At 38.2% G+C, this 24882-nt stretch overlaps 1 protein-coding gene across 1 annotated transcript in view; it reads right to left on the bottom strand.

Annotated features, from left to right (window-relative positions):
- Positions 1–8225: 8225 nt before the first annotated feature.
- RARRES1 (retinoic acid receptor responder 1) overlaps positions 8226–24882 on the bottom strand; it is a 49793-nt gene continuing 33136 nt past the window's right edge. The window contains exons 5-6 of the mRNA XM_028103173.2: positions 11464–11526; positions 8226–10927 (exon numbers count right to left, since the gene is read on the bottom strand). Coding sequence (XP_027958974.1) covers positions 10778–10927; positions 11464–11526 — 213 coding nt within the window. The 3' untranslated portion in view covers positions 8226–10777. The remainder of the gene's footprint in view (positions 10928–11463; positions 11527–24882) is intronic.

Here is a 24882-nt window from a genome sequence, read left to right as displayed (position 1 = left end):
TTTGTTTAATTTCTAACAATTCATAATTCAGGTAGGAAAAATGAAACAGAATAGAAGGCAATGGGATGCAGACAAAATCCTGGTATTATTTTGTAGGTCTTAAAATTTTGAAAGTTCTAGTGATTAGGAAGATAAATGTGATATATATATCTGCCACTGGCTCAGTGGTTCAGAAGAATTTAGGCTCCTAATGAAAAGAAGACTTAGGGAATTTAGAGTTTTCATTTTATGTCAAGGATGATGAAGTAATTTTTCTCTGCTGTTAGCTGGCAAAATCAATATTAGTAAAATCAGGTCAGCAATTTTAGAGTTTGTGCTAGAGAAGATGTTCTAATTGTGATATTAGTGAGAAATATTTGGCTTAACTTTTGGGAGTTTTATAAATTTAGACAATTGTGTGTTGTCTATGTGTAGAATTCCTCTTCATGATCTATTGTACTGAAATAAATCTGTAAATTGAATAATGGTCATATTTGTGAGCCTAATCTCATTAATTAAAAAATGCTTTCATGAGGAAGAGGACTTTGAGATAAGTGACAGTAGAAAGCTGAAACCCTTTTCTAGCCCTTAATGTGATACTAAAAAGTTGATTAAAGATCACAGGACATTGACATTATTACTATAATGCTCTTGGCACCTTTTTTGAAGATTATTTAGAGAACTTCCTTTAGAGGAGCTTATTGCTTGGTTTTGACATAATTTAATCATTGTAGATAGATATTTTAGAAAAAGTATTTCCTTGCATTATTACGTAGGTGGGAGATCTGGTGTTTCATTTAAATGATTGGTTCCAGTACTTCAGGATACTTAACAGTTCTTTAAATCAGGGGGATATTGGGAAGATGAAACAAAGGGCTTTAAATAAAAAAATATATGAACTAGATCTAAAAAGTATCTGTTCATTTTTATTTTGTGATAGTCCATGTCTGTAAAATTTTTCTCTTCAGTATAAACTTTTCTAATTTTCTTACAGTATAGACTTAAGAGTAATATTTTGGGATATTTTGAGGCTGATGCTTCCTAACCAGTTACTGCCCAAGGGTCCTGGTTAACGGTTTTGAGACACTGACATAAGCATTCCTTTAAATGTGTAGAGGCCAAGGGCAGGCCACCCCAAAATGTCCCACTTCGGTATATTGATTATTTTAAATAAGTTGCATAAGAGACAAGACTGCACAAGGACACCTGGATCACACCCTCTATGCCCCCTGAAAGCAGGAAATGAATCTCCGACGTGAAAAGGCACCCTCTCTGTACCACAAGGTAAAGAAACATCCTTATTATCAGAGATAGGAAACTTAAGAGCCAAGAAAGCTATATAAACAACCTTGTAACTTGTTACTAACTTAGAATTCTTTACTAATTGAAGGTTAATCAAAGTTAAGTTTTCTTTGTCCTGTCAATGCCTCACAGATTGTCTCTGTCTGTAAAGTATAAAAACTGGGCGCCTGGATGGCTCAGTTGGTTAAGCGACTGCCTTTGGCTCAGGTCATGATCCTGGAGTCCTGGGATCGAGTCCCACATTGGGCTCCCTGCTCAGCAGGGAGTCTGGACCCTCTTCCCTCTCGTGCTCTCTCTCATTCTCTCTCTCTCAAATAAATAAAATCTTTAAAGTATAAAAACTACCCATTTTTTAAGGTGTCAGTTGCATTATTGGACCTCTCTGCACACATAATAAAACTTTTTTCTCCTGTTAATCTGTCACCTATCAATTTAATTCTTAGACTAGCTGGAAGAACCTTGATGGGTAGAATGAAATTTAGATTCCTCCCCTATAGTTGGCATATTTGCAGGATCAGCTTCCATGGGATAGTTACTCCGAAGATTCTGCAGTTTTAAGATATTGGGACATCTGACATACAACCAGCAGAAGGTAAGATTTCTTTCCATGTCTGCCTCCCAGAATCTCTGCAGAATCTGGTGGAGTGAGAGTAATGAGAATCATTTTTTTTTCTCTCTCTAAATTTAGATTAGCAAGAGACAATCTTGTGGAACTAATACATTGGACTTAGCAAATCTTGGTAAAAATGTGGTTGAGTACTGTTAGTGATCCATTTCCTCCCAGAGATGGTCTTTGTTTTCCTTTGTCTCTGTGTTTTGTGTCGTTTGTCATAAAAAGGAATTTCCATGGGGCAGAAAGCAGGCATGGGCTCTAGAAGCCCACTGTTTGAGCCAGCCTCACAGACTGATGAATTAATGGCTGTCATCAGACTGGTGTCTGCTCAGACAAACTTTACTGTGAGTTAATGTACACATAAGGTAAAGGTTGTTGCCATGGGAAATCTTGGAAGCCAGAGCCTCAAAACTGGTGGGCATGGGTAAAAGCTATTAGACTGCTTACTGCTTAACTCAGTGACTCCCGTGTTAGGATAAGTTGGTCACAGAACAGGTTAGATTAACAATAGGTCATCTGTAACCCACGGCACATCCCTCCTAGTTATTAATCAGTTTGGCTCTGAGAGACCCAGCACATAGCTAAAGCTGTTAATGTGTACATCAGAAAAACCAGATGAGATTTTTCCTTTCATCTTGTCATATGTCCTAAGAGCTTGGCTTTGTGATCAGTAAGAATATTCTCTCTGGTCTTCACCTTCTGGACGGTACACTTACTGGTGTGCAACTTGATGGCCAAATAGACTGGGGTTCCAAGACCTGCGGTTACAAGCAGCCCGCTTCATCTGGGCATGCCAGTTCTCAAGGGAGTTTGTCATAAAAGGTCCTCGCCCATAAGGGGCCTTCGTCATCTCATCCTTCATTGCTTGTTAGTGTTGGAAAGTCCCAGTCTGGTAGTGTCTGGCCGCTGTCACAGATGAGCAGGTCTACTCATTTTTGTGGGAGACTGACAACACCGTTTTCGCTACACCATCCTTATGGCCTATGCAACAAAGTCCATTGCTTGCTTAGACAATCTTTGGAGGGAAACTTTTGTATGATAGGAGCTACACTATCTTGCCTCTCTCTTAGGGACACCTCTTGCGTCTTGGATTACACCATCAAAGGGCTTACTGGTTTGAGCTGCTACTGGAATTAATAAGATCCTACTTGTCAGTGGCTGGAAGAGGGGTCCTTCAAATTGGCTGTATTTGCAAGGAAACATTTATGGAGAGCTCTCAATTGTCTGATTAGTATAATCACTAAACTTAGGGATGCCCCGAATGAGATGAAAAAAAAAAAAACCTAAGACATTAATGTCCACATCTAACATAAATTCCTTCTTAAAATCCGGCCCCATCTGCCTATTTTAACTTTCCCTGGAAGATTTACAGAGAACACTCTGGTCTAATCTCTCAGTTCAAAGTAGACAGGTTACTCAGGCTAGTCACGTACATTCTGAAAACCAGAAAGTGCATGTAGCAGAAGCACCTGGGAAGGCAGTAGGGCCTGCTTTGCTGTAATCAGGCCCTTTCAGCTTCAGGAATTTGTGGGCAGTACCTTCGTAGATGTGTCCTAGACTCCACCACTGCAAAACCCATGTCTCCTGAACAGCAGATCTTCTGAATTGAAAAGCCTTTTTTCCTCCACTTTCAGAAGATCCCACCAAATTCAGAGAAGAATTAGCTTATTGGCTATTCCCAGGCCTACTCACAGAGACCTTGATTGGCTGCTAAGGTGAGTTCTTCCACCCATGATGATACTATAGTTATTTGGCCAGACAGGCCCCTGGAGAAACCCTCCCTTCACAGAGCGAAAACAAGACCAAAATGTCTCCTAGCCCTCCTACAAATGAACCGGGGAAGGCCAATATTCAGGCACTAATGGAAGCCAAGTTTAAATTCTGTACTCAGAAAAGACTTTTGTTAAAATGATATAGATTTTACAAAGGCATAAATCTTTTGATTCCTTTTTTAGTTGAAAATCTCCCTGATATAAAAAAATAAAAGTTTTTGGAGTGCCTGGGTAGCTCAGTCGGTTGAGTGTCAGGTCATGATCTCACCTTCGTGGGATCGAGCCGTGTGTTGAGCCCTGCATCACAAGGCTCCACCCTCAGTGTGGAGTCTGTTTCTCTCTCTCCCCCTCTCCCCCTCCCTCTGCCGCTCTTCTTACGCTCTCTCTAAAATAAATCATCTTTAAAAAAATAAGTTTCATTAAAAAGGCAAAGCAATCTATAAATATTCAGTCTATAATCCATTTCTTTGGGGAAATTGGAAACAACTGTCTTTGTCTTACAGAGTGTTACAAAACCAGAAATGCAACTCTAGAAGTCTTTCAAGCCCACTTTTTTTTTAATTAAGTTTTAAATTTTGATTCCAGTATAGTTAACATACAGGGTTATATTAGTTTCAGGATACAATATAGTGATTCAACAATTATATACAATACTCAGTGCTCATTATGATAAGTGGACTTTTTTTTTAAAGATTATTTTAGAGAGCATGAGTGGGGGGAGGGGCAGAGGAAGAGAGAGAAAGAGAAGCAGACTACCCACTGAGGGTAGAGCCTGACAAGGGGCTGGATCTCACAACCCTGAGGTCATGACCTGAGCTGAAATCAAGAGTTGGTCCTTTAATAGACTGAGACACCCAGGTGCCCCATAAGTGTACTCTTAATTCCCTTCACATATTTCACCCATCTTCCCACCCACCTGCCCTCTGGTAACCACTTGTTTTTTGACTAGAGTCTCTTTTTTGGTTTGACTATTTTTTCCTTTGTTTTGTTTCCACATGAGTGAAATCATACGGTATTTGTCTTTCTCTGATTTCATGTAGCATAATACACTCTAGCTCCATCCGTGTTGTTGCAAATGGCAGATTCCGTTCTTTTTTGTGGCTAAATGATATTCCATTGTGTATATGTACATCTTCTTTATCCATTTATCTGTGGATGGACACTTGGGCTGCTTCCATAATTTGGCTATTGTAAATATGCTGCAATAAACATAGGGGTACATGTATCCTTTTGAATTAGTGTTTTTATATTTTTTTGGGTAAATACCCAGTAGTACAATTGCTGGGTCAAAGGGTAGCTCTGCTGTTTAACTTTTTGAGGAAACTCCATACTGTTCCATAGTGGCTGCACCAGTTTGCATTCCCACCAACAGTACACAACCTTTTTTGCCACAACCTCTCCAACATGTGTTGTTTCTTGTGTTACTGATTTTAGCCATTCTGACTGATGTGAGGTGATATGTCATTGCAGTTTTGAGTTGCATTTCCCTGATGATGAGTGATGTTGAGCATCTTTTCATGAGTCTGTTGGCCATCTGGATGTCTTTTTTTTTTTTTTAAAGATTTTATTTATTTATTTGACGAAGAGAGACACAGCGAGAGCAGGAACACAAGCAGGGGGAGTGGGAGAGGGAGAAGCAGGCTTCCTGCTGAGCAGGGAGCCCGATGCAGGGCTCGATCCCGGGACCCTGGGACCATGACCTGAGCCGAAGGCAGATGTTTAACCAACTGAGCCACGCAAGCACCCCTGGATATCTTTTTTGGAGAAATGTCTGTGCATGTCTTCTGCCCATTTTTAATTGGATTATTTGGCTTTTGGGTGTTGAGTTGTAGCAGGTTTTTTTATAGATTTTGGATACTAACCGCTTACCAGATGTGTCATTTGCAAATATCTTCTTCCATTCAGTATTTTGTCTTTTATGTTTTTATGTCTTTTTATGTTGTTTCCTTTGCTCTGCAGAAGTTTTTTATTTTGATATAGTCCCAATACTTTATTTTTGGTTTTATTTCACCTGAGATGGTATTTTAAAAAGAGAAAAGAGGCTTTTTGAAATACAGACTGCTAAAAGTGCTGTTATGCCCAGACTAGCACCTCTGATAAGACCCAGTATGTCCCAAAAAGTTCGCCTCGAAGAAAACTTGGATTCTTCCTCTATGTCTTTGTGATGTAAATGTTCTACCCCCATCTTCTCTGGGACCTAAAAGCCATTCTTTGAAATACAAATTTAAAGAAGTTTCTCATCATCAAAACAAAAAAGAGGTTGGAAATCAGGCCTATAATGTCCTCACCACAAATACTAGTAAAAATAAAAGCTGTAAGATTTTTGTTTGTATCTGTCTGTCTGTATGTCTGTCTATGTATCTAGCCAAAATTAGTTTGTAAAAGAGCTCTATTTAGTTGGTTTGAAGGCAAGCCCTAGTAAGGATTGATTGGGCATTCTAAAACTCTTAGAAAGAAACTAACCCAAATGTTTTTCAAGTTCTGAAAAACAGATGATCTGAAAAAATATTCTGTATTGAAGCTAATTTAAGGTTGCTGGTTTAAAATAGACGTGTTTTTAACGTTACCAGCATTAAAATTAAAACTTTTATTCTGCGTGGGTTTACTTAGAGTCAAATAAGCTGATGTTATCTATGTTACAAAATGTTTACAAAAATAATCATCATAGCTTGGGAGGATGACTGACTTTGCTATCTCTTGAAGTTTTTATGGGTGACAAGCATACTTGTTAAGAACAAGTAAATTGAATAGATGTAAATAAGAAAAAAATTTTTAGGTCAACTTTTTAAACAGTTTCCCCCAGATCTTTTTGGTAACCCTGAAACTTTGAAGTTTTGCTAAGTTTAAGTGATGAATTATGTTGAATTCATTGAATATCTAGGTCATTTCCAAATTAAACAAAATAAGAAACATTAATTACTAAGCATAAGTTTATCTACTTTTGGCTTCCTTATTACAGAGAAACTAAAAATCAATTTCGGTCTGTTAGTAAACATGTTTTGTGCTTTATTAAAAGATTACACTATGAAGAAACTCATGTTCCTAGAAATTATAAAATGCATTCATAAATTTGCCAGTGTAAAAATTACTGGTGTAACAGTAATTCACAATTGCTTACTAGTTTTCCCTAGAAATTAAATTTTCTAAGGGTGAGGAATTCTAATATGTGGTATTAAATGTACTAGAAATAAGAGAAACAACTCTGTATGCAAGGAAAGTAAGATACAGGTTTTTGGTAAGAAAAAGTATGAGATATAAAAAAATACATTTTTGTTGAGGGAAAAGAAAACAATTTTGTCCTAAAGTGAGGCTAATTATTTGAAGAGGGAAAACTTAGGACAAAATCTGAATGTAAAAAAAGTTGTAGAAGCTTCATAGCAAAGGAGCCTTTGGAAAGGAATTTTATTTGTGGTCATTACTGGCTAAGATTAAATTTATTTAAGAATGAGTTTTATCATTTGTACACTAGTACAAAATTAGAATTTTTTTTTTCTGTTAAAAGGAAAAAATTTTCTTAGGTTATTGATTTGCTTTTTATAAGAGTTGTAAACAGTTTTCCTTTACCTTTCATGTAATCTGCCTAGAAACACAAAGATGCTGTTTTGTCTCTGTTGGGTCTTTATCAAAAAATCCTGAGCCTTCTTGCTCACAACTATATAACGTTCTGTACTTGCTTTTGAAATCTTTTCTCACTTTGGTTAAATAGATAAGTATTGTTTCAGAATGATCTGTGAGCCCATTTAATCAAATGTTCAAACGTTTTGATATTTTTTTGAGAAACCTGCCAAATTCAAAGTCTAAAATGAAATCTTTTAACCACACTCTGAAATATTCCAGAGGGACAACGGAACATTTCAAAAGATTTGTTCTCTTTATACAAAGGGAGGTATATTACACTAATTAGGCTTGTTATGTTCAATTACATGGGAAGCACTGGCAATAAGTGATACTAAACCCTCTTAAGTTATATTTGTATAGTTATTAAGTGTTTAGAAAATTGTATGAAATCTGATATGTCCTAGTATGTTGTTATCTCAATGTTTTATGTGTCACAGAAACAACCAAATTTACTTGTCCACTGCATTATAATTCATTCTAATCAGCTATATCACTGTGGTCATTTTTAAGTCTTTTATCATTTATAGACACATATACTTTTACTCAGATGCTTTCACAAAAGCTTCCGTGCAGATGTGTTTCATCTTCAGTGAGACTCGTGGAAGGAACTCTGAGTACAGGTTTCTTTTGATGACCTTGATTATAAAACTGAACGGGGTAAGAATTTCTGAAACTAGTGGAAAAACTAGATTCAGGCAGAACAAGAATTAGTAACATGGGACTGAATGAACTGAAGAGGATGACTATAATTTCTGTGACATTTCTGTTAACCATTAATGATTTTTTTAATATTTTGATTTTTTTTTCAGATTTAAGGGAAAGTTTTTCTCTTATGCTATGACTTACAGCAATTTGATAAATATTTGTTTGTTCACAAAGGTATATTTTACCTTTTTCTCTCTACTTGATCTTTCCAGACTTCCTAAAGCTTTCAGTGAGTATTCTTACATTTTCATAACAATTTTTTATTTGCATAAGTTCAATAAAAATTTGTTCTCCTTGTAACAGGACACAACTGGAAACACTGGTTATATTACCACGGTTTTCACTGGAATATTGTATTTGAGGGAGACATGAATAGACTCAGACATGGCCACACAACTTAAGGGTGACTTTTGGAAAGTCTTGCTTACAGGGTTCCAAGCAGCCTTACTAGGTGAGTAAGCATGGTCACTACATTGTGGGTATAAGAACTTCAGGATATTCTGGGGACCTCAAGAAGAAAGGAATTAACCCCTTTAAACTATAAGTATTGTAGGCAAAGTCTCATGGCAAGTAATTTGGCTTGGCTTCTGAACTTCAGAGGCTATTAAAAGTTCAGTCAGAAGCTTCCTTACAAAAAGTTCAAGCAAAGCAGATTTAAAAGAGCCTTTAGGATCAATCACTCTTCTTGCTGTACTTATATAAAATAATCAGGCCAAGTTTCCTATTTATTTTGCAAACAGATTAGCCTTAATCTGGCTATCTTTGGTAAAAATAAGGGTGATTATAGAGAGAAAAATTTGTTTCACTAACACACCTTTGTGGATATTAGATTCTAACACAGTTCATTATAAACTGGACTAGATCCTGATTTCTTTGTTTCCTCCAATGCCTGGCTACAACTCTCCAAATGAACGTCTTTGATTTCTTTGCCATCCTTTTGACTTGGAATCATTTGAGAACTAAAACTGGCCTTTTCCCTGAAGCCCTGCAAACTGAATATGAACAACTTGGTGTAAAATTCAGAGAAATCACAACAGCTCATTTATAGACAATCTTCATGCCTGTTGTTCTATGGGCCACTCAAAACGATCACCAGAAATACCCAAACTACAAAGAAAACCTCTCAGATCACCACCACCACCCCTAAAAGCACCTATCTGAAGATGCTGTAACCCTGCATCTAGAAATCCTCTCGACTATCTACCCTCAGTACTCAGAAACTGGTTTATAAATTTGATCCAGTCCTTAGCCATTGTTTTTTTTATTTCCATAGAAATGCCTCTTATCTGATTATTTGAACCATAGGCTTAACTTTGAGAAGACACCTACATTACTATGTCCTGAAATGAGTTTAACTGAATTGACCTATTGTCAGAACTAAGAGATTCAACAAGAAGGAACAATCTACAGCTCAGTTTGTAATATGTGAAACTTCCAGGAAAGCTTCAGTGGTAGGGACTGTAGACGCCAAGGGCAGGCCACCCCAAAAATGTCCCCTTTGGCATATTGATTATTTTAAATAAAAGTTACTTAAGAGACAGACTATACAAGAGGGACACTCATATCCCCTTCTGTCTTCCTGAAAGCAGGAAATAAATCTCCCATGTGAAAAGGTACCCTTTTTATACCACACGGTAAAGAGACATCGTAATTTAAGAGCTAAGAAGGTTACATAGACAACCCTGGTTACTTGTTATTAATTTACTCCCTCAGTCCAGATTCTGTTTAGAATTCCTTACTAATTGAGGCTCCCAAAGTTAAGTTTTATTTGTCCTGCCAATTCCTTATAGATTTATACTCTGTTTATAAAGCATAAAAAACTGCCTGCCTTGGTCATTTCTTTGGGTCTCAACTGCATTATTAGGCCTCTCTGGTTTTTTTCCTCCTGTTAATCTGTCTCATATCAATTAAAGTCTTAGACCAGATGGAAGAACTTTGATGGGTAGAAGAAAATTTGAATTCCTCCCCTACAAATACGAATTTTGAAAGGCAAATGATGGCCATGTTTCCTGGATCACTTCTTCCTGCCTTGGGGAGGTACTCTACTGAATTTGATTATGGTACATACTGTGCTTACTTTTATAAATTAATTTAGGGCACTACTGGGTGCAAATTGTTAGAATTTCAGTTACATCACTATCCCATTTGCAGACACTTGGCTTTATCCATGAAGCACTATATATTTATAAAATTTGAATTAAGCAATATTGAGTTAATTTTATTCAGTTTAGCACAAATTTTGCAAATGTATACAAATCTCTACAAACATACTGAACACATTTTATATAGAAATGTAAACATTTAAAAGTAGAGCTTGGAATGATAAAAAGTAGTAAAGTTCCTCTTAACTGATAACATGTTCCCTACAATTTGCTTTCATTGCGATATATTATCTTTTTTCATCCTAGGTAGAAGGAATTTAGCAATAGAAAAGGGTTGGTTGCACTACGTTCAGAGTAATGAGAAATACAGAGGTGAGACCGTTAATTTTTGTTTTGTTTTGCTAAACACTTATTGATCCAATTACAGCATACACTAACTGTTTTTTACATTTTAGGGTTGAAACCCTGAGAAACCCATGGAGGAAACTGTTTAGCACTGAGCAGAGTTCAGTGTATGCTTATGTTCCCAGAATTAAAGCATCTTGTAATTTTTGAGTATGGTAATTGCAGGCTTTCTCAAATATTAGACTACCTTATACCTTACCTATTTTACCAGAGTAATTATTTAGGCTATTTAGTATAGTCACTTTGTTTATAATTTGGTATAAGCAGATCCTTTTTTCTTTTCAGGAATTATTAAGCTCTGTCGGTGCCACTGCTGAACCTTCCTCAGTTCCAGAGGCTTCTTCTGGCATCTGTAGCTCTTGACAGTGGTACTTCACTTTAAGTGGTTTACCAGGGTACCAGACCAAGTGAATACGACAGGGAATGATTTCCTAGAAAATAAGAGTTCTCAAATATTGTGATCTGCAGAAATTTCTGGTGAACATAGTTCTGTACTGTAGGAGTGCTGGCCATACTGACTCCGCCTCTGGCCCCGTCTTGTTCACGTCCCGGCAGTGACCTCCCTCGGGAACATGTTCCAGGCCCCTCGGAGGTAATGTGTGCCCTGCGCCGAATGCAGGGAGGCTTGTTTTGATCACTAGTAGAGATCCCCCCCAACCCCGCACAGATGGTGCCATGAGGTCTGTTAAAATATCAGACCCCTAACCTCACCACAATGGCCACTGCACATCCCCTTGTTCTATCAGATCTGTGAATAAACAGTCTGGACTTTGCAGAGAAGAGCTGTGCAGTGCCTCGATCCCTGCCTGCCGACCCCCCTTGGCAACAAGTTACTCTGAATCAAACTCTCTGTAAATGTGGAGCTGCCTGCTTTGCTTTTTGGTCTCAAGGGGCCTTCTCAGTTTGGACCATACTTTACTGCCCCCGCCCCCCCACACCGTGTAACATACATTCAATTTTGTTTTACCTGTGTCGAGAATTCATGGAGTAGAACGGTATAATCAAAATCAACTCCATCATCATTTGTTTTCTAGAGAAAGAGAAAAAGAGTGAGTGTAATAAATAGGGTAGATTTATGTTAGTTCAGAGTTTGGAAGGCTTATATCTTAAATTCCTGGTTGGATGAGTGCCTTGAAATCTCCTGCTGCCTCTTCAATTTGAGCCTCAGTTCCTCTGGTAGAAGCCTGCATTGAGATATGAAAGTCATGGATTCTCACTGTTTTGTCACCGAGTTAGATGAAAATCTAGTTGAATATCTTTCCATCACTTTTGCTCTCTAATAAGTATGGTTTTGGTAGAGGCTAAGTTCTGTGGGAACAGGGAGAATCTTTTGACAACCTTTGGAATCTAGATACTGTCTATGCACCTCCATTTGAATATGTTAGCCTTGATATATATGTTTAAAAATTGGTTTTACTTATAAACTTGAAGTGTTTTTTTTCAGGACAGTGCCTTCTTAGTCTGTTTTTGAAAATAGCATTTCTGGAGGAAATCATAGCAGTCCCTAGATTTTAGGCAAAAAAGAGGAAATCCTGAAACAAATGATGGGTTTCCAACTCCATTTGATAAACTACTTTGCTAAATACACTGAGTGTTACGTATTTTTTAATACAAAAACTTGGGTTATTATAATGTTTGTAAACCCTGTGCCATTTAATTAAGACCTTCCTCAATAACATTATGAAACCTTTCCATTTTTGTTTTTATAGATTATTCTTCCTCCAGGAGGAAGCACCCTTACACCAACCCTACAAAACTGCAGCAGGGGACACTGCATGCTCCGGCCTGGCAAAGTAGCCCAGGCTTGGGCTGCCCTCACCAATGCATGCTCTGCCAAGTAGTAATTATTTTTAATGTTATTCAGAAATAATCTCCTTGGCTTCTGTTCAAATTATCACAAATGCCAAATCCTTATAATCCAAATTGATGATTTACTGTTACATTTTCCAGTAACTCAGCACTTTAATCTTCCTAGAGACAGACTAGAAGTGTTTTGTTTGTGCCCTTTTATTACTCATGATCCCCACCAGAACCCGTGTGGTTTTAGTAGAGAGTAAGCAGGCTTAAATTATTAATATATACCATCCAAAGTAGACTTCCTACTCGACTAAATAATAAGGTCGGTAAGAAGGCTTCTATAATGCACCCTCGGTTGGGGGGGGTGCCTCCAGGCAGGGTAAGGCCTCAGGCTGGTTGCTACAGGATAATTTGGGGGTGCTGACAGTGTCTGGTATTGACTCTTAAGAGTTGAAACAATGCTTTTACTTTTCTCAATTCATATTAAAGGCTAAGGGTGTGAGGAAAGTCCTCATCTGTTTTTGTTTTTGTTTCTCTAGCCAGCAAATATCTATCTCCCTTGCCCTTGGTACAGTCGTCATGGCATTAGGAATGGCATCTGTCCTCAGTTCTAAAGTGGTAATTGTGCCGGTCAGTATTTTAGTCTTGTTCCTCCCAGGCCTTGTTCATCTGGAGCTATGAGTTTGTAACCCTGCCCTTCCTTACATTATTGCATTAAAAGGGGACTTTAACCCTGAGTGTAAAGAAAGTAATTCCCACTGAAAAAGCTTTTGGAAAAACTAATCTTCACACTTTCCTGAGCCACCTTGAGCCACAGAGCACCTCCAGTCACCTCCTGCTTCTGTACTGTCTTGGCTTTCTCAGCCCTACTATCCTGTATCTAGTCTTCTAGAACAGTATATAGATCTTTTTTTTTTTTTTTTTTTTTTAGAACAGTATATAGATCTGATCGTAGTGACTTTAGTTTCTTGTTTTGCTTGTTGCTGGTTGCTTCTTTTGCTGAGAGATCATGCGAATCCTTAGTGGCTACACAGTAGCAGAATCCAGAAATCTCTGCGGATATGTGCATACTTTTCTTTAAGGAAACTCTAAATTGTATCAACTTTGAGACCAAATTTACCAATTGCTGCAGTGATTTAGATTTGTGTTAATTTCAAGGACTTCATTAAGTTTCTTAATCCTCATTTAATAGGCCCTAAGAGATGAAGTGATTTGCCTTAGGTGGCCCAGCAAGCCAGTTGCATATTCAATTTTTATTTATCTAAAACCCAAACTTCACACGGTAAAAAAAGCCAAAGCTTCTACTTAAGTGACCATACTCCCTCTGCATTTTTGTTTTCTTAACTCTACAGTTACTTTTATACCAATTTCCCCACCGTAGGTTGGGAGAGTGATATTGATGGACAGATGAGAGGCATCAAAGACTGGCTAGAACAAGACAGAAGTGGAGCTGCTGTATTTGGACCATACTATGTCCTGGTGGTTGTTGGTCTGCTAATGTGTCATGTACAATTGCCAATGAAAAGAAAACACTGATGTTAAGAGATCCTAAGGAGTAGGAAGAAGGAAAAATAGGAAGATCCCAAGCTCATCTCATTCCGTGGACACAATGAAGCAACAACTGCATGGATTGCAGCTAACTCTGAAAACAACCCGAAGACTGGCAGAGATTGTGACAGCTGGCTGTAGAGAGAAGGCTGCATCAGAAAGAGGTGGAGACATGGTGGGGAACCAGGCCCCTGACAATGACTAATCACAAATGGCAGTGATATCACAAGCACAGAAGAGTGAAAAGATCAGACCTCACACCAGACCCCCTGGCCCTGGGGATCCACCCTGGAAAGAAGAGTCCCCATAATATTTAGCTATGAAATTAGTGGGGCTTAGCTCTGGGAGAGATGGAGGGCTACAGGAAATGAAGCCCTTCAAGAGCCAGGACACTAAATAATAAGGTCCAAGACAGCGCAGAGGGAGCACTTTGCAAAACACCTGGGGTATACTTGAAGGGGATTTATTGACTAATTTTAGGACATCTGCCAAAGGGATCTACAGGAGATTTCTCCAGGAACAAAAGTGGTGGATGCCATTTTCTTGCCCTCCCCAGCCTAGGGAGCCAGATGCTTATGGGAGCCAGTTCTAATACTTTCCATCTACCTTGCTAGGACCCTGTGCCCACCCTGGAGTTCCCCTGCAGACCCACCACACCCAGCAGGCAACACTGGTAAGAACTGGTGCCCCTCCTAAGCGACTCCTGCCCTGGGGACAGGAGGCAGAGATAACCCTACAAACCAGCATGCCCACAGTTCTTGGGGCTGGGCCTCTTTGCTGACTGTGCAGGGAGGAGGCCCTGTACTTTGGGGTGCCCACAGCTTCTGCAGTGGCTAACTGCATCCAGCCATGCTGAGGACCGGCCCTGCCCACCGGTGACCCCACAACTGCTGTAGACAGGACCCTCAACAGCATGGAGAGCAAATCCTGCCCTGTGTGCCTGCAACAGATGCACTGAGGGCCATCTGAGGGCCAACCAGTGGCATGCCCACAGCAATCACACCTTATCAAAAACAGGAGGGTACATGCAGCCCACACAGGGGACATCCCTGGAGCACCCAGTTCTGAAGACTCGGGTAGGGGGACTGTGTACAGGACACCACAGGACTGCTTCTACACAAGACCACTAATTTCAAGACCAGAAGACTTAGACAAAATGAGGAGACAGAAGAATATATCCCAAATGTAAGAATAAGACAAAATCACAGAAAAAGAGATCAAAGTAATGGCCATAAAGAAACTCACTGTACTTGAAAAAAGTGGATGAACTCAATGAGGACTTCAACAAAAATGATAGAAAATATAAAAAAGAACCAGAGATGAAGAATTCAATACCTGAAATGAAAAATACCCTAAAGGAAACAGCAGATTAGAGGAGGCAGAAGAACGGATCAGTGACCTGGAAGACCAGGTAAAGGGAAGCACCCAAGCTGAACAGCAAAAAGAAAAAAAGACTAAACAATAAGAGTAGGTTAAGGGACCTCTGTGACCTCATCAGGCATAATTACATTGGCGTCACAGGGATCCCAGAAGGAGAAGAGAGGGGGAAAAGGGGGTAGAAAACTTATGAAAATAGCTGAAAACCTCCCTAAATCTGAGGAAACAGACATCCAAATCCGGAAATCACAGAGAGCCCTAAATAAGATGAACAAAGAATGTCCACACCAAGACACATAATAGTTACAATGACAAAAAGTGATGACTAAGAGAACTTTTAAGGCAGCAAGAGAAAACAAATAGTTCCACACAAGGAAAACCCCATTAGGCTGAGAGCTAATATTTCAGCAGGAACTTTGCAGACCAGAAGATGGTATGATGCACCAAAGTGCTGAAAGGAAAAAAAAAACTATAACTAAGAATACCTGACAAGGTCATCATTCAGAATTGAAGGAGAGATAAAGATTTTCCCGGACAAACAAAAATCAAAGGATTTCATTACCACTAGCCAGCCTTAGAAAAAAATGTTAAAGGGAATTCTTTAAAAAGAAAAGGCCATAACTAGGAGAAAATGATGAAAATTTCACTGGTAAAAACAAATAGTAAAGGTAATAGATTAGTCACTAATAAAACCAGTATGGAAGTTAAAATGCAAAAGTAGTAAATTCAATTTATCTACAAGTTAGTCAAGAGATACTAAAAAATATGCAAAATAAGAGTAAAAATTTAGTGCTTTTAGAATGTGCTCAAACTTAAGTGACCATCAACTTTAGATTGCTATACAAATAGGATGTTATACATGAATACCATGGTAACCACAAATCAAAAATCTGTAATAGATACACAAAATGTAAAGAGAAAGCAATTCAAGAATAACACTAAGGAAAGCCATTAAGCCACAGGGGAAGAGAGCAAGAGAAGGAAGGAACCCAGAGAACTGCAAAAATAACCAGAAAAAAAATTAACAAAATAGCAATAAGTATATGCCTATCAATAATTACTTTAAATTTAAATGCTCTAAAGGCTCCAATCAAAAGACAGAGGGTGACTGAATGGATAAAAAAACAAGACCCAACTATATGCTGCCTACAAGAGACTTGCTTCACACCTAAAGACACATGCAGACTGAAACTGAAGGAATGGAAAAAGACACTGCATGCAAATGGAAGTAACAAAAAAGCCAGGGTAGCAATACTTAGACAAGATAGACTTTAAAACAGACTGTAGCAAGAGACAAAGAAGGGCATTACATAATGATAAATCAATTCCACAAGAGCACAGAACATTGTAAACATCTATGCAATATAGGAGCACATAAATACATGAAGCAAATATTAGCAGACATAAAGGGAGGAACACAATAATAGTAGGGAACTTTAACACCCCACTTACATCAGTGAATGTATCATTCAGACAGAAAATCAATTAAGGAAACAAGGTTTTGATCAACATATTACACCAGATGGGACTTAAATTTGTTGAAACCTTGTGCCCTAAAATGTGTTCTATCCTGGAGAATGTTTCATGTGCTCCTTGAAAAATGTGTATTCTGCTGTTTTTGGATGGAATATACCGTGTATACAGAACAGACAAAGCTCAAAGTCATTAGAAGGAAATAAAGATTAGACAGAAATAAGACAAAAAAAAAAACAAAACAAAACCAAAAAACCCACCAAAACATAGAAAAGATCAATGAAGCCAAGACCTGGTTCTTTGAAAAGATAAAATTCATTAACCTTTAGCCAGACTCATTAACAAGGAGAGAAGATGCAAATAAAATCAGAAATGAAAGAGGAGAAATAATAACTGACACCACAGAAATACAAAGGTTTATAAGAGATAAGAAAAATTAAATGCCAACAAATTGGACAACCTAAATGTGTAAATTCCTAGAAAAATACAATCTTCCAAAACTGAATCAAAGAAAGAAAAATCAGAAGAGACTGATTACTAGTAACAAAATTGAATCAGTTAAAAAAAAAAAAAATCTCCCCACAAGCAAAAGTCCAGGACCAGAAGTCTTCACAGATGAATTCTACCAAACATTTAAAGAAGAATTAATATGAATTCTTTTCAAACTATTAAAAAAATAGAAGGGGAAGGAAAATTAGCAAGTTCACCTGAGTCCAGAATTACCCTGATGCCAAAACCAAAGAAATTACAAGAAAAGTATACGCCAGTAAGCCTAATAAATATAGATGTAAAAATACTCAACAAAATATTAGCGAACTAAATTAATACATTAAAAGGATCATTCATCACAATCAAGTGGGATTTATTCCAGGGATGCAAGGGTGATTCAATATTTGCAAATCAATGTGATACATCACATTAACAAGAGGAAGGATAAAAACCATATGATCAGTTTAATAGATGCAGAGAAGATACTTAGCAAATTCAACATCTGGTCCTGATAAAAAACTCTCAACAAAGTAGGCTTAAAGGGAACATATCTCAACATAATAAAGGACACATATGAAAAACCCACAGCAAACATCATACTGAATATTGAAAAACTGAAAAGTTTTTCTTTAAGATCAGGAACAAGACAAGGATATGCAGTCTCGCCACTTTTATTCAACATAAAGTCATATGAAGTCCTAGCTGCAGCAGTCAGAAAAGAAAAAAGAATAAAAGGCATCCAATTTAGTAAAGAGGAAGTAAAACTTTCTATATTTTCAGATGACATGATACTCTATATAATAAACCCTAAAGACACCACCAAAAAACTATTGAACTTATAAATGACTTCAGTAAATTTGCAGGATACAAAATTAATATACAGAAATCTGTTGCATTTCTATACACTAATAACGAATTAGCAGAAAGCAAAATCAAGAAAACATTCCATCCACTAAAAGAATAAAGTACCTAGGAATTGATTTAAACAAGGAAGTTAGAGATGTATACTCTGAAATCTATAAGATATTGATGAAAGAAGTTGAAGATGACACAAATGGAAAGGTATACCATCCTCATGAATATTGGAAGAATGAGTACCATTAAAATGTCCCTACTACCCAAAGCAATCTACAAAATTAGTGCAATCCCTATCAAAATGCCAACAGTATTTTTCATAGAAGTAGACCAAATAATCTTAAATTTTGTTTGGAACCACAAAGGACTCCAAATAGCCAAAGCAGTCTTGAGAAAGAAGAAAGCTGGAAGTATCCCAATTCCAGATTTCACGATATACTACAAAGCCATAGTATTCAAAACAGTATGATACTAGCACAAATATAGACACATACATTGGTGGAATAGGATAAAGAGCCCAGAAATAAACCCACACTTATATGGTCAATCTACAACAAAGAAAGCAAGAATATACAATGGGGAAAGAGAGTCTTTTCAAGAAGTGATGCTGGGAAAACTGAACAGCTACATGCAAAAGAATGAAACCTGGACTTTTTTACACCATAAACAAAAATAAACTCAAAATGGATTAAAGAGCCAAAAATGTGAGATGTGAAACCATAAAACTACTAAAAGAAAACATCACCATCAACAAAATGAAAAGGCAACTTACTGAATGGGAGAAGATATTTCTAAAAGATTTATCCAATAAGGGGTTAATATCTAAAATATATAAAGGACTCATTCAATTCAACACCAAAACAACAAGATACTCCATGCAAATGGAAGTAACAAAAAAGCCAGGGTAGCAATACTTTTATCAGACAAAATAGACTTTAAAACAAAGACTGTATAGCAAGAGACAAAGAAGGGCACAACATAATGATAAAGCGATCAATCCTACAAGAGGAGATAATTATAAACACCTATGCAACACAGGACCACTGAAATACATTAAATATTAACAGACATAAAGGGAGAAACTGACAAATATTAAGATATAAGGTTAGAAATGCAATAATAGTTGGCCTGAGACACAACACAGAATCCGTAGTTTGAAAAGTCCCTGGGGCATATTTGAAAAACATTTATTTACTAATCCAAGAAAATGTCCTAGAGGAATAGGAATCTTCAGATTTCTCCAGAAACAAAAGTGCTGGTGGGTGCCATTTCTCTTGCCCTCCCCCAGCCTAGACAGTTGGACACGTGGAAACCAATGTTAGCACTCTCCATCTATTTTGCTAGCACAACAGGCCCTGCCCCATCCAAACACCTGCATCAGCAGGTGTCCCTCCAAAGCAGGTCTTGTCCTAACACACTCTGCAAGCAACTCTGAGCAGGGACTGGTATTACTCCAAAGTGACTCCTGCCTTGGAGAGGTGGGGAGATAACCCCACAAACCTGCAAGCCCACAGTTCCTGCAGCCAATCCTTTTTGTTACCTGCCCAGGGATCAAATCTTGCCATGCTGGGTGTGCCTGCAGGTGTGACAGAGAAGCAGATTGCAGAGACCTAGTCTGACTGCTGGCCCCATTAATATGCCTGTAGTGGCCTCAGAGAAGCCTCTCAACAGTGCAGGAACTGAACCTTGTCCATAGCTGGCAAGGTGGGACATTGTAGTTGACTGGACTGAAGGTAAATGGGACTCAGCCATGACACAGAGCCCTCATAGGGGACACTCCTGGAGTGCCTGATTCTGGTGACCAGGGGGGACTGCACTACAGGGCACCAAACACCTTCTACACAAGACCACCACTTTCAAAACTAGGAGATGTAGCTCACCTCCCTTCTACACAGAAACAAGCACAGAGAGACAATGAGGGGACAGAAAAATATGTTCCAAAGGAAAGAACAACACAATCAAGGGGAAAAAGCTAAATAAAACAGATAAGTAATATGCCTGAAAAAGAATTTAAAGTAATGGTCATAAAGATATTCACTGTTCTTGAGAAAAGAGTGTATAAACTCAGTGAAAACTTCAACAAAGTGATAGTATAAAAAAAGAACCAGTCAGAGATGAAGAACTCAATGACAAAAAATAGACTAGTGGGAATCAACAGCAGATTAGAGAACGCAGAAGAATGGATCAACACTCTGGAAGACAGGGTAATGGAAAGCAAACAAGCAAAACAACAACAAAAAAGAACAGTGAAAAATGAGAATAGGTTAAGGGGACTAGGTGACATCATTGAGCATACTATTTGCATTAACGGGATCCCAGAAGGAGAAGACAGGATGAAAAGAGCAAAAAAATTTATTTGAAGAAATAATAGCTGAAAACTTCCCTAATCTAGGGAAAGAAATATATCTAGATAGAGGAAGCAGGAAGAACACTTAATAAGATGAATCTAAGGAGGTCCCCACCGAGACACATAACTGCAATGCCAAAAAGTAATGATAAAGAGAGAATTTTAAAAACAGCAAGAGAAAAGAGTTACATACAAGGGAAACTCCATAAGGCGCTCTGCTGATTTTTCAGCACAAACTTTGTGGGCCAGAAGGTGGTGGCATGATATATTCAAAGTGCTGAAAGGAAAAAATCTGCTACCAAGAATACTGTACTCAGCAATGTTATTGTTCAGAATAGGAGAGAATTTCCCAAACAAAAGTCAAAGGAGTTCATGACCACTGAACTAGCCTTACAAAAAAAAAAAAAAAAAAAAAGTTAAAGAGGAAGAAAAGGCTATAACTAGAGTTAAGAGAATTATGAAAGGAAAAAAATATTACAGGTAAAAATACACAGAGTAAAGGTAGTAGATTAATTACTTAAAAAGGCACTACAGAGGTTAAAACACAAACATAGTAAAATCCATTATATCTGCAAAAATTAGTTGAGGGATACACAAAAATATGTAAAATATGACCTTAAGTACATAGAATGTGGAGAGGGGAGAAAAAAATTAGTGCTTTTAGGATGTGTTTGAACTTAAGTGACCATCAATTTAATATAGACTGAGAAACAGAGGATTTTATATATGAACCAAACACTAACCACATATCAAAACCTATCATGGGTACACAAAAAAATAAACAGAAAGGAATCCAAGCAAACACTAAAGAAAGCCATCAAACCAGAAAGTAAGGGAACAAGCACAGAATAAAAGAACAGAGAGGAACTACAAAACAACCAGACAACAATTAACAAATGGCAATAAATACATACTTCTTAATAATTACCTTCAATGTAAATGGACTAAATGTTCCACTCAAAAGACACTGGTTGACTGGGTTTAAAAAAAAAAAAGAAAAAACCCATCTATATCCTAAAAAAGACTCACTTTAGACCTAAAGACACATAGAGACTGAATGTGGAGGGATGGAAAAACATTTCCAATCCAAATGGAAGCAAAAAAATGAAATAAAATAACAACAGCAATACTTAGACAAAAAAGACGTTAAAACAGACCATAGTACGAGACAAAGAAGGGCACTACAAAATGATAAAGAGATTGATCCCATAAGAGCAGATAAAAATTATAAACATCTATGCACCCAACACAGGAGCTCCTAAATACATAAAGCAAATATTAACAGACATAAAGGGAGAAATGGATAACAATAAAATAATAGTAGAGGACTTTTAACAGCTCACCTACATCAAAGAATAGTTCATAAAGACAGAAAATCAACAAGGAAACAGTGGCTTCGAACAACACATTAGACCAGATGGATAAGTACAGAACATTCCATCCAAAAAGAGCAGAAAACACATTCTTTTCAAAGTGAACATGGAACATTCTCCAGGTCAGAACACGTTAGGCCACAAAACAAGTGTCAATAAATTTAAGAAGATTAAAATCGTATTAATTATCTTTTCTAACCAGAATGGTATGAAATTAGAAATCAATTATATGAAAAAAAAAACTGGGAAGAACCCACAAACATAGGGAGGCTAAACAACATGCTACTAAAAAACCAGTCAATAAAGAAATCAAAACAAGCAAAAAAGAACATATGGAGACAAATGAAAATGAAAACACAACAGCCCAAATCTTTGGGACCCAGCAATAACAGTTCAAAGAGAGAAGTTTATAGTGATAAAGGCCTACCTCAAGAAATAAGAAAAATCTTGGGACTTCTGGAAAAGATGGCAGAGTAGAAGGATCCTTAGCTCATCTCATCCCACGGATACAACTAGATAACACCCACATTAGTGTAAATAACCCAGAAAATGACCCAAAGCCTGGCAGAAGAGACTTTCTACAGCTAAATGTAGAGATTAGGCTACACTGAGGGTAGAAAAGGTGGAGATGAGGTGGGGAGTCAAACAGACCCATGGGACTGTCCATGGGGAGGTAGGCAGTGGACACAGAGACGCGAGAGGGGTGGGGCAGATCCCCACAACCAGGCACCCCAGGCATGGGGTCCCTCACAAGGAAGATGGATTCCCATAACATTTGGTTTTGAAAACCAGAGGGGCCTAAAAATTAGTGGGGCTTAACACCTGGAACTTTAAAAATCAGCAGGCTTGGCTCTGGGAGAACCGGGAAGGTGGAGTCCCCGCCCTTAAAGAGACACAACAACAAACAGCCCCACTGAGATACGGCATGGACGCAACAGTTTGAAAAATGCCTGGGGTATATGGGAAGAAGTATTTGCTAATCTCAGAACATGTGCTGGAGATGCAGGGATCACTGGGAGACTTCTCCAAGAAGAAAAGAGCTGGCAGGCACCATATCCCTCCCCTGCCCCCTAGCCTAGATATACAGACACCTGTGGGAACCAGCGTAGTGCCAATACTCTCCATCTAGTTTGTTAACAGCACACCCCACTACCACATGTCTCCATGCATCCGTGCCCTCCAGCCAGGCCCGGCTCAGCAGGGGTTTTTACAGGTGGCTGCAAGACCCCGCCCATGGAACCACACATTCCTGGCTGGCACTGCCTACCCTGCACCCATGTTTTCTTGCAGACCTACCCCATCCAATGCGCCCTTGGCCAGAGCCCATCCAAAGTGGTGCCACAAGTCTGGCAGTGTGCAAGTAGCCCTCATAGGGGCCAGCACCACTCCAAGGTGACTCCTACCCTGGGACGGAGGGGAAGATAACCACACACACCAGTCCAACTGCAGCCCCAGCAGCGGACTGGGGGCAGACATATGGTCTGACCACAGACCCCACCCACCAATGAAAACTTCCCAGGGGACAACACAGGGACTGCCCTGCAGTTCAGTGCTACTGCATCTTTGGTAAATACCTGATCAGACTCAAGTCAAGCCCACTAACAACACAGGGACAAAACCTTGCCCACAAACTGGCAAAGAGAGCTGTTGCATGATGTAACTGACTGGCAAGATGTAGCTGACTTTCCTAACATAAAAACAGACTCAGAGAGTTAGACAAAATGAGGAGATAAGGAATAGGTCCCAAATGAAAGAACAGGACAAAATCACAGCAAAAGAACTAAATGAAATGGAGATAAGTAATATGCCTCATAGAGAATTTAAAGTAATGGTCATAAAGATACTCACTGGACTTGAGAAAAGAGTGAAGAACCTCAGTAAGACCCTCAACAAAAAGATAGGAAACATAAAAAAGAACCAGAGATGAAGAACTCAATAACTGATCTAAGAATACACTAGACAGAATAAATAGTAGACAAGAGGAAGCAGAAGAATGGATCAGCTCTGGAGGATCGAGTAATGGAAAGCAATCAAGCCTAACAGGAGAGAGAAAAAATAATAATAAATGAAAATAGACTTAGGGAACTCAGCAACACCATCAAGTATAGTAACATTTGCTTTATAGGGATCCTAGAAGAAGAGAGAGAAAAGGGGGCAGAAAATTTATTTCAAGAAATAATAGGTGAAAACTTCCCTAACCTGGGGAAGGAAAAAGAAATCCTGATCTAGTTGACACACAGAGCCTCTAACAATAACAACCCAAGGAGGTCCATGTCAAGACACATAGTAATTAAAATGGCAATAGGTAGTAAATAAGAGAGAATTTTAAAAGCAGCAAATAAAAAGAAAATAGTTATGTACAAGGGAAACTCCACAAGGGTATGAACTGAGTTTTCAGCAGAAACTCTGTAGGCTAGAACAGAGTGACATGATATATTCCAAATGCTGAAGGAAAGAAACCTATAACCAAAAGTACTCTATCCATGGGCACCTGGGTGGCACAGTAGGTTGAGCATCTGATTCTTGGTTTTGGCTCAGGTCGTGATCTCAGGGTAGTGAGATCAAGCCCCACCTTGGGCTCCACACTCAGCCTGGAGTCCACTTGGGATTCTCTCTCCCTCTCCCTTGGCCTCTACCCACTGTGCACTCTCTCTCTCTCAAATAAATAAATAAATCTTTAAAAAATATATACTCTATCCAGCAAGGCTTTCATTCAGAATGGAGGAGAGATAAAGAGATAAAGAGTTTCCCAGACAAACAAAAGTCAAAGAAAAATCCATCACCATTAAACCAGCCCTATAGAAAATGTTAAAGGGGACACTTTGTGTAGACAGGAAAGACCATAAGTAGGAGTAACAAAAGTAGGAAGCACAAAAGTGGTATTAAGTATATCTATAAAAATCAGTCAAGGATTCACAAAATAAAAGGATGTAAAATGTGACACCATATACCTAAAACGTGGGGGAAGAGGAGTAAAGAATGGGTTCAAACTTAAGTGACCATCAACTTAATATAGTAACCACTTAATATGGTAACCACAAATCAAAAATCAGTAATAGATATGCAAAAAATAAGGAGAAAGGAATCCAAGTATATCACCAAAGAGCAATGAGAGAAGAGATCAAGA

The sequence above is a fragment of the Eumetopias jubatus genome, unplaced genomic scaffold, assembly GCF_037043125.1.
Source record: "Eumetopias jubatus isolate StellerSeaLion01/CBP00866 unplaced genomic scaffold, mEumJub1_p1.0 scaffold_1, whole genome shotgun sequence".
NCBI classification, from domain to species: Eukaryota; Metazoa; Chordata; class Mammalia; order Carnivora; family Otariidae; genus Eumetopias; species Eumetopias jubatus.
This window is presented reverse-complemented; position numbering and strand designations above follow the sequence as displayed.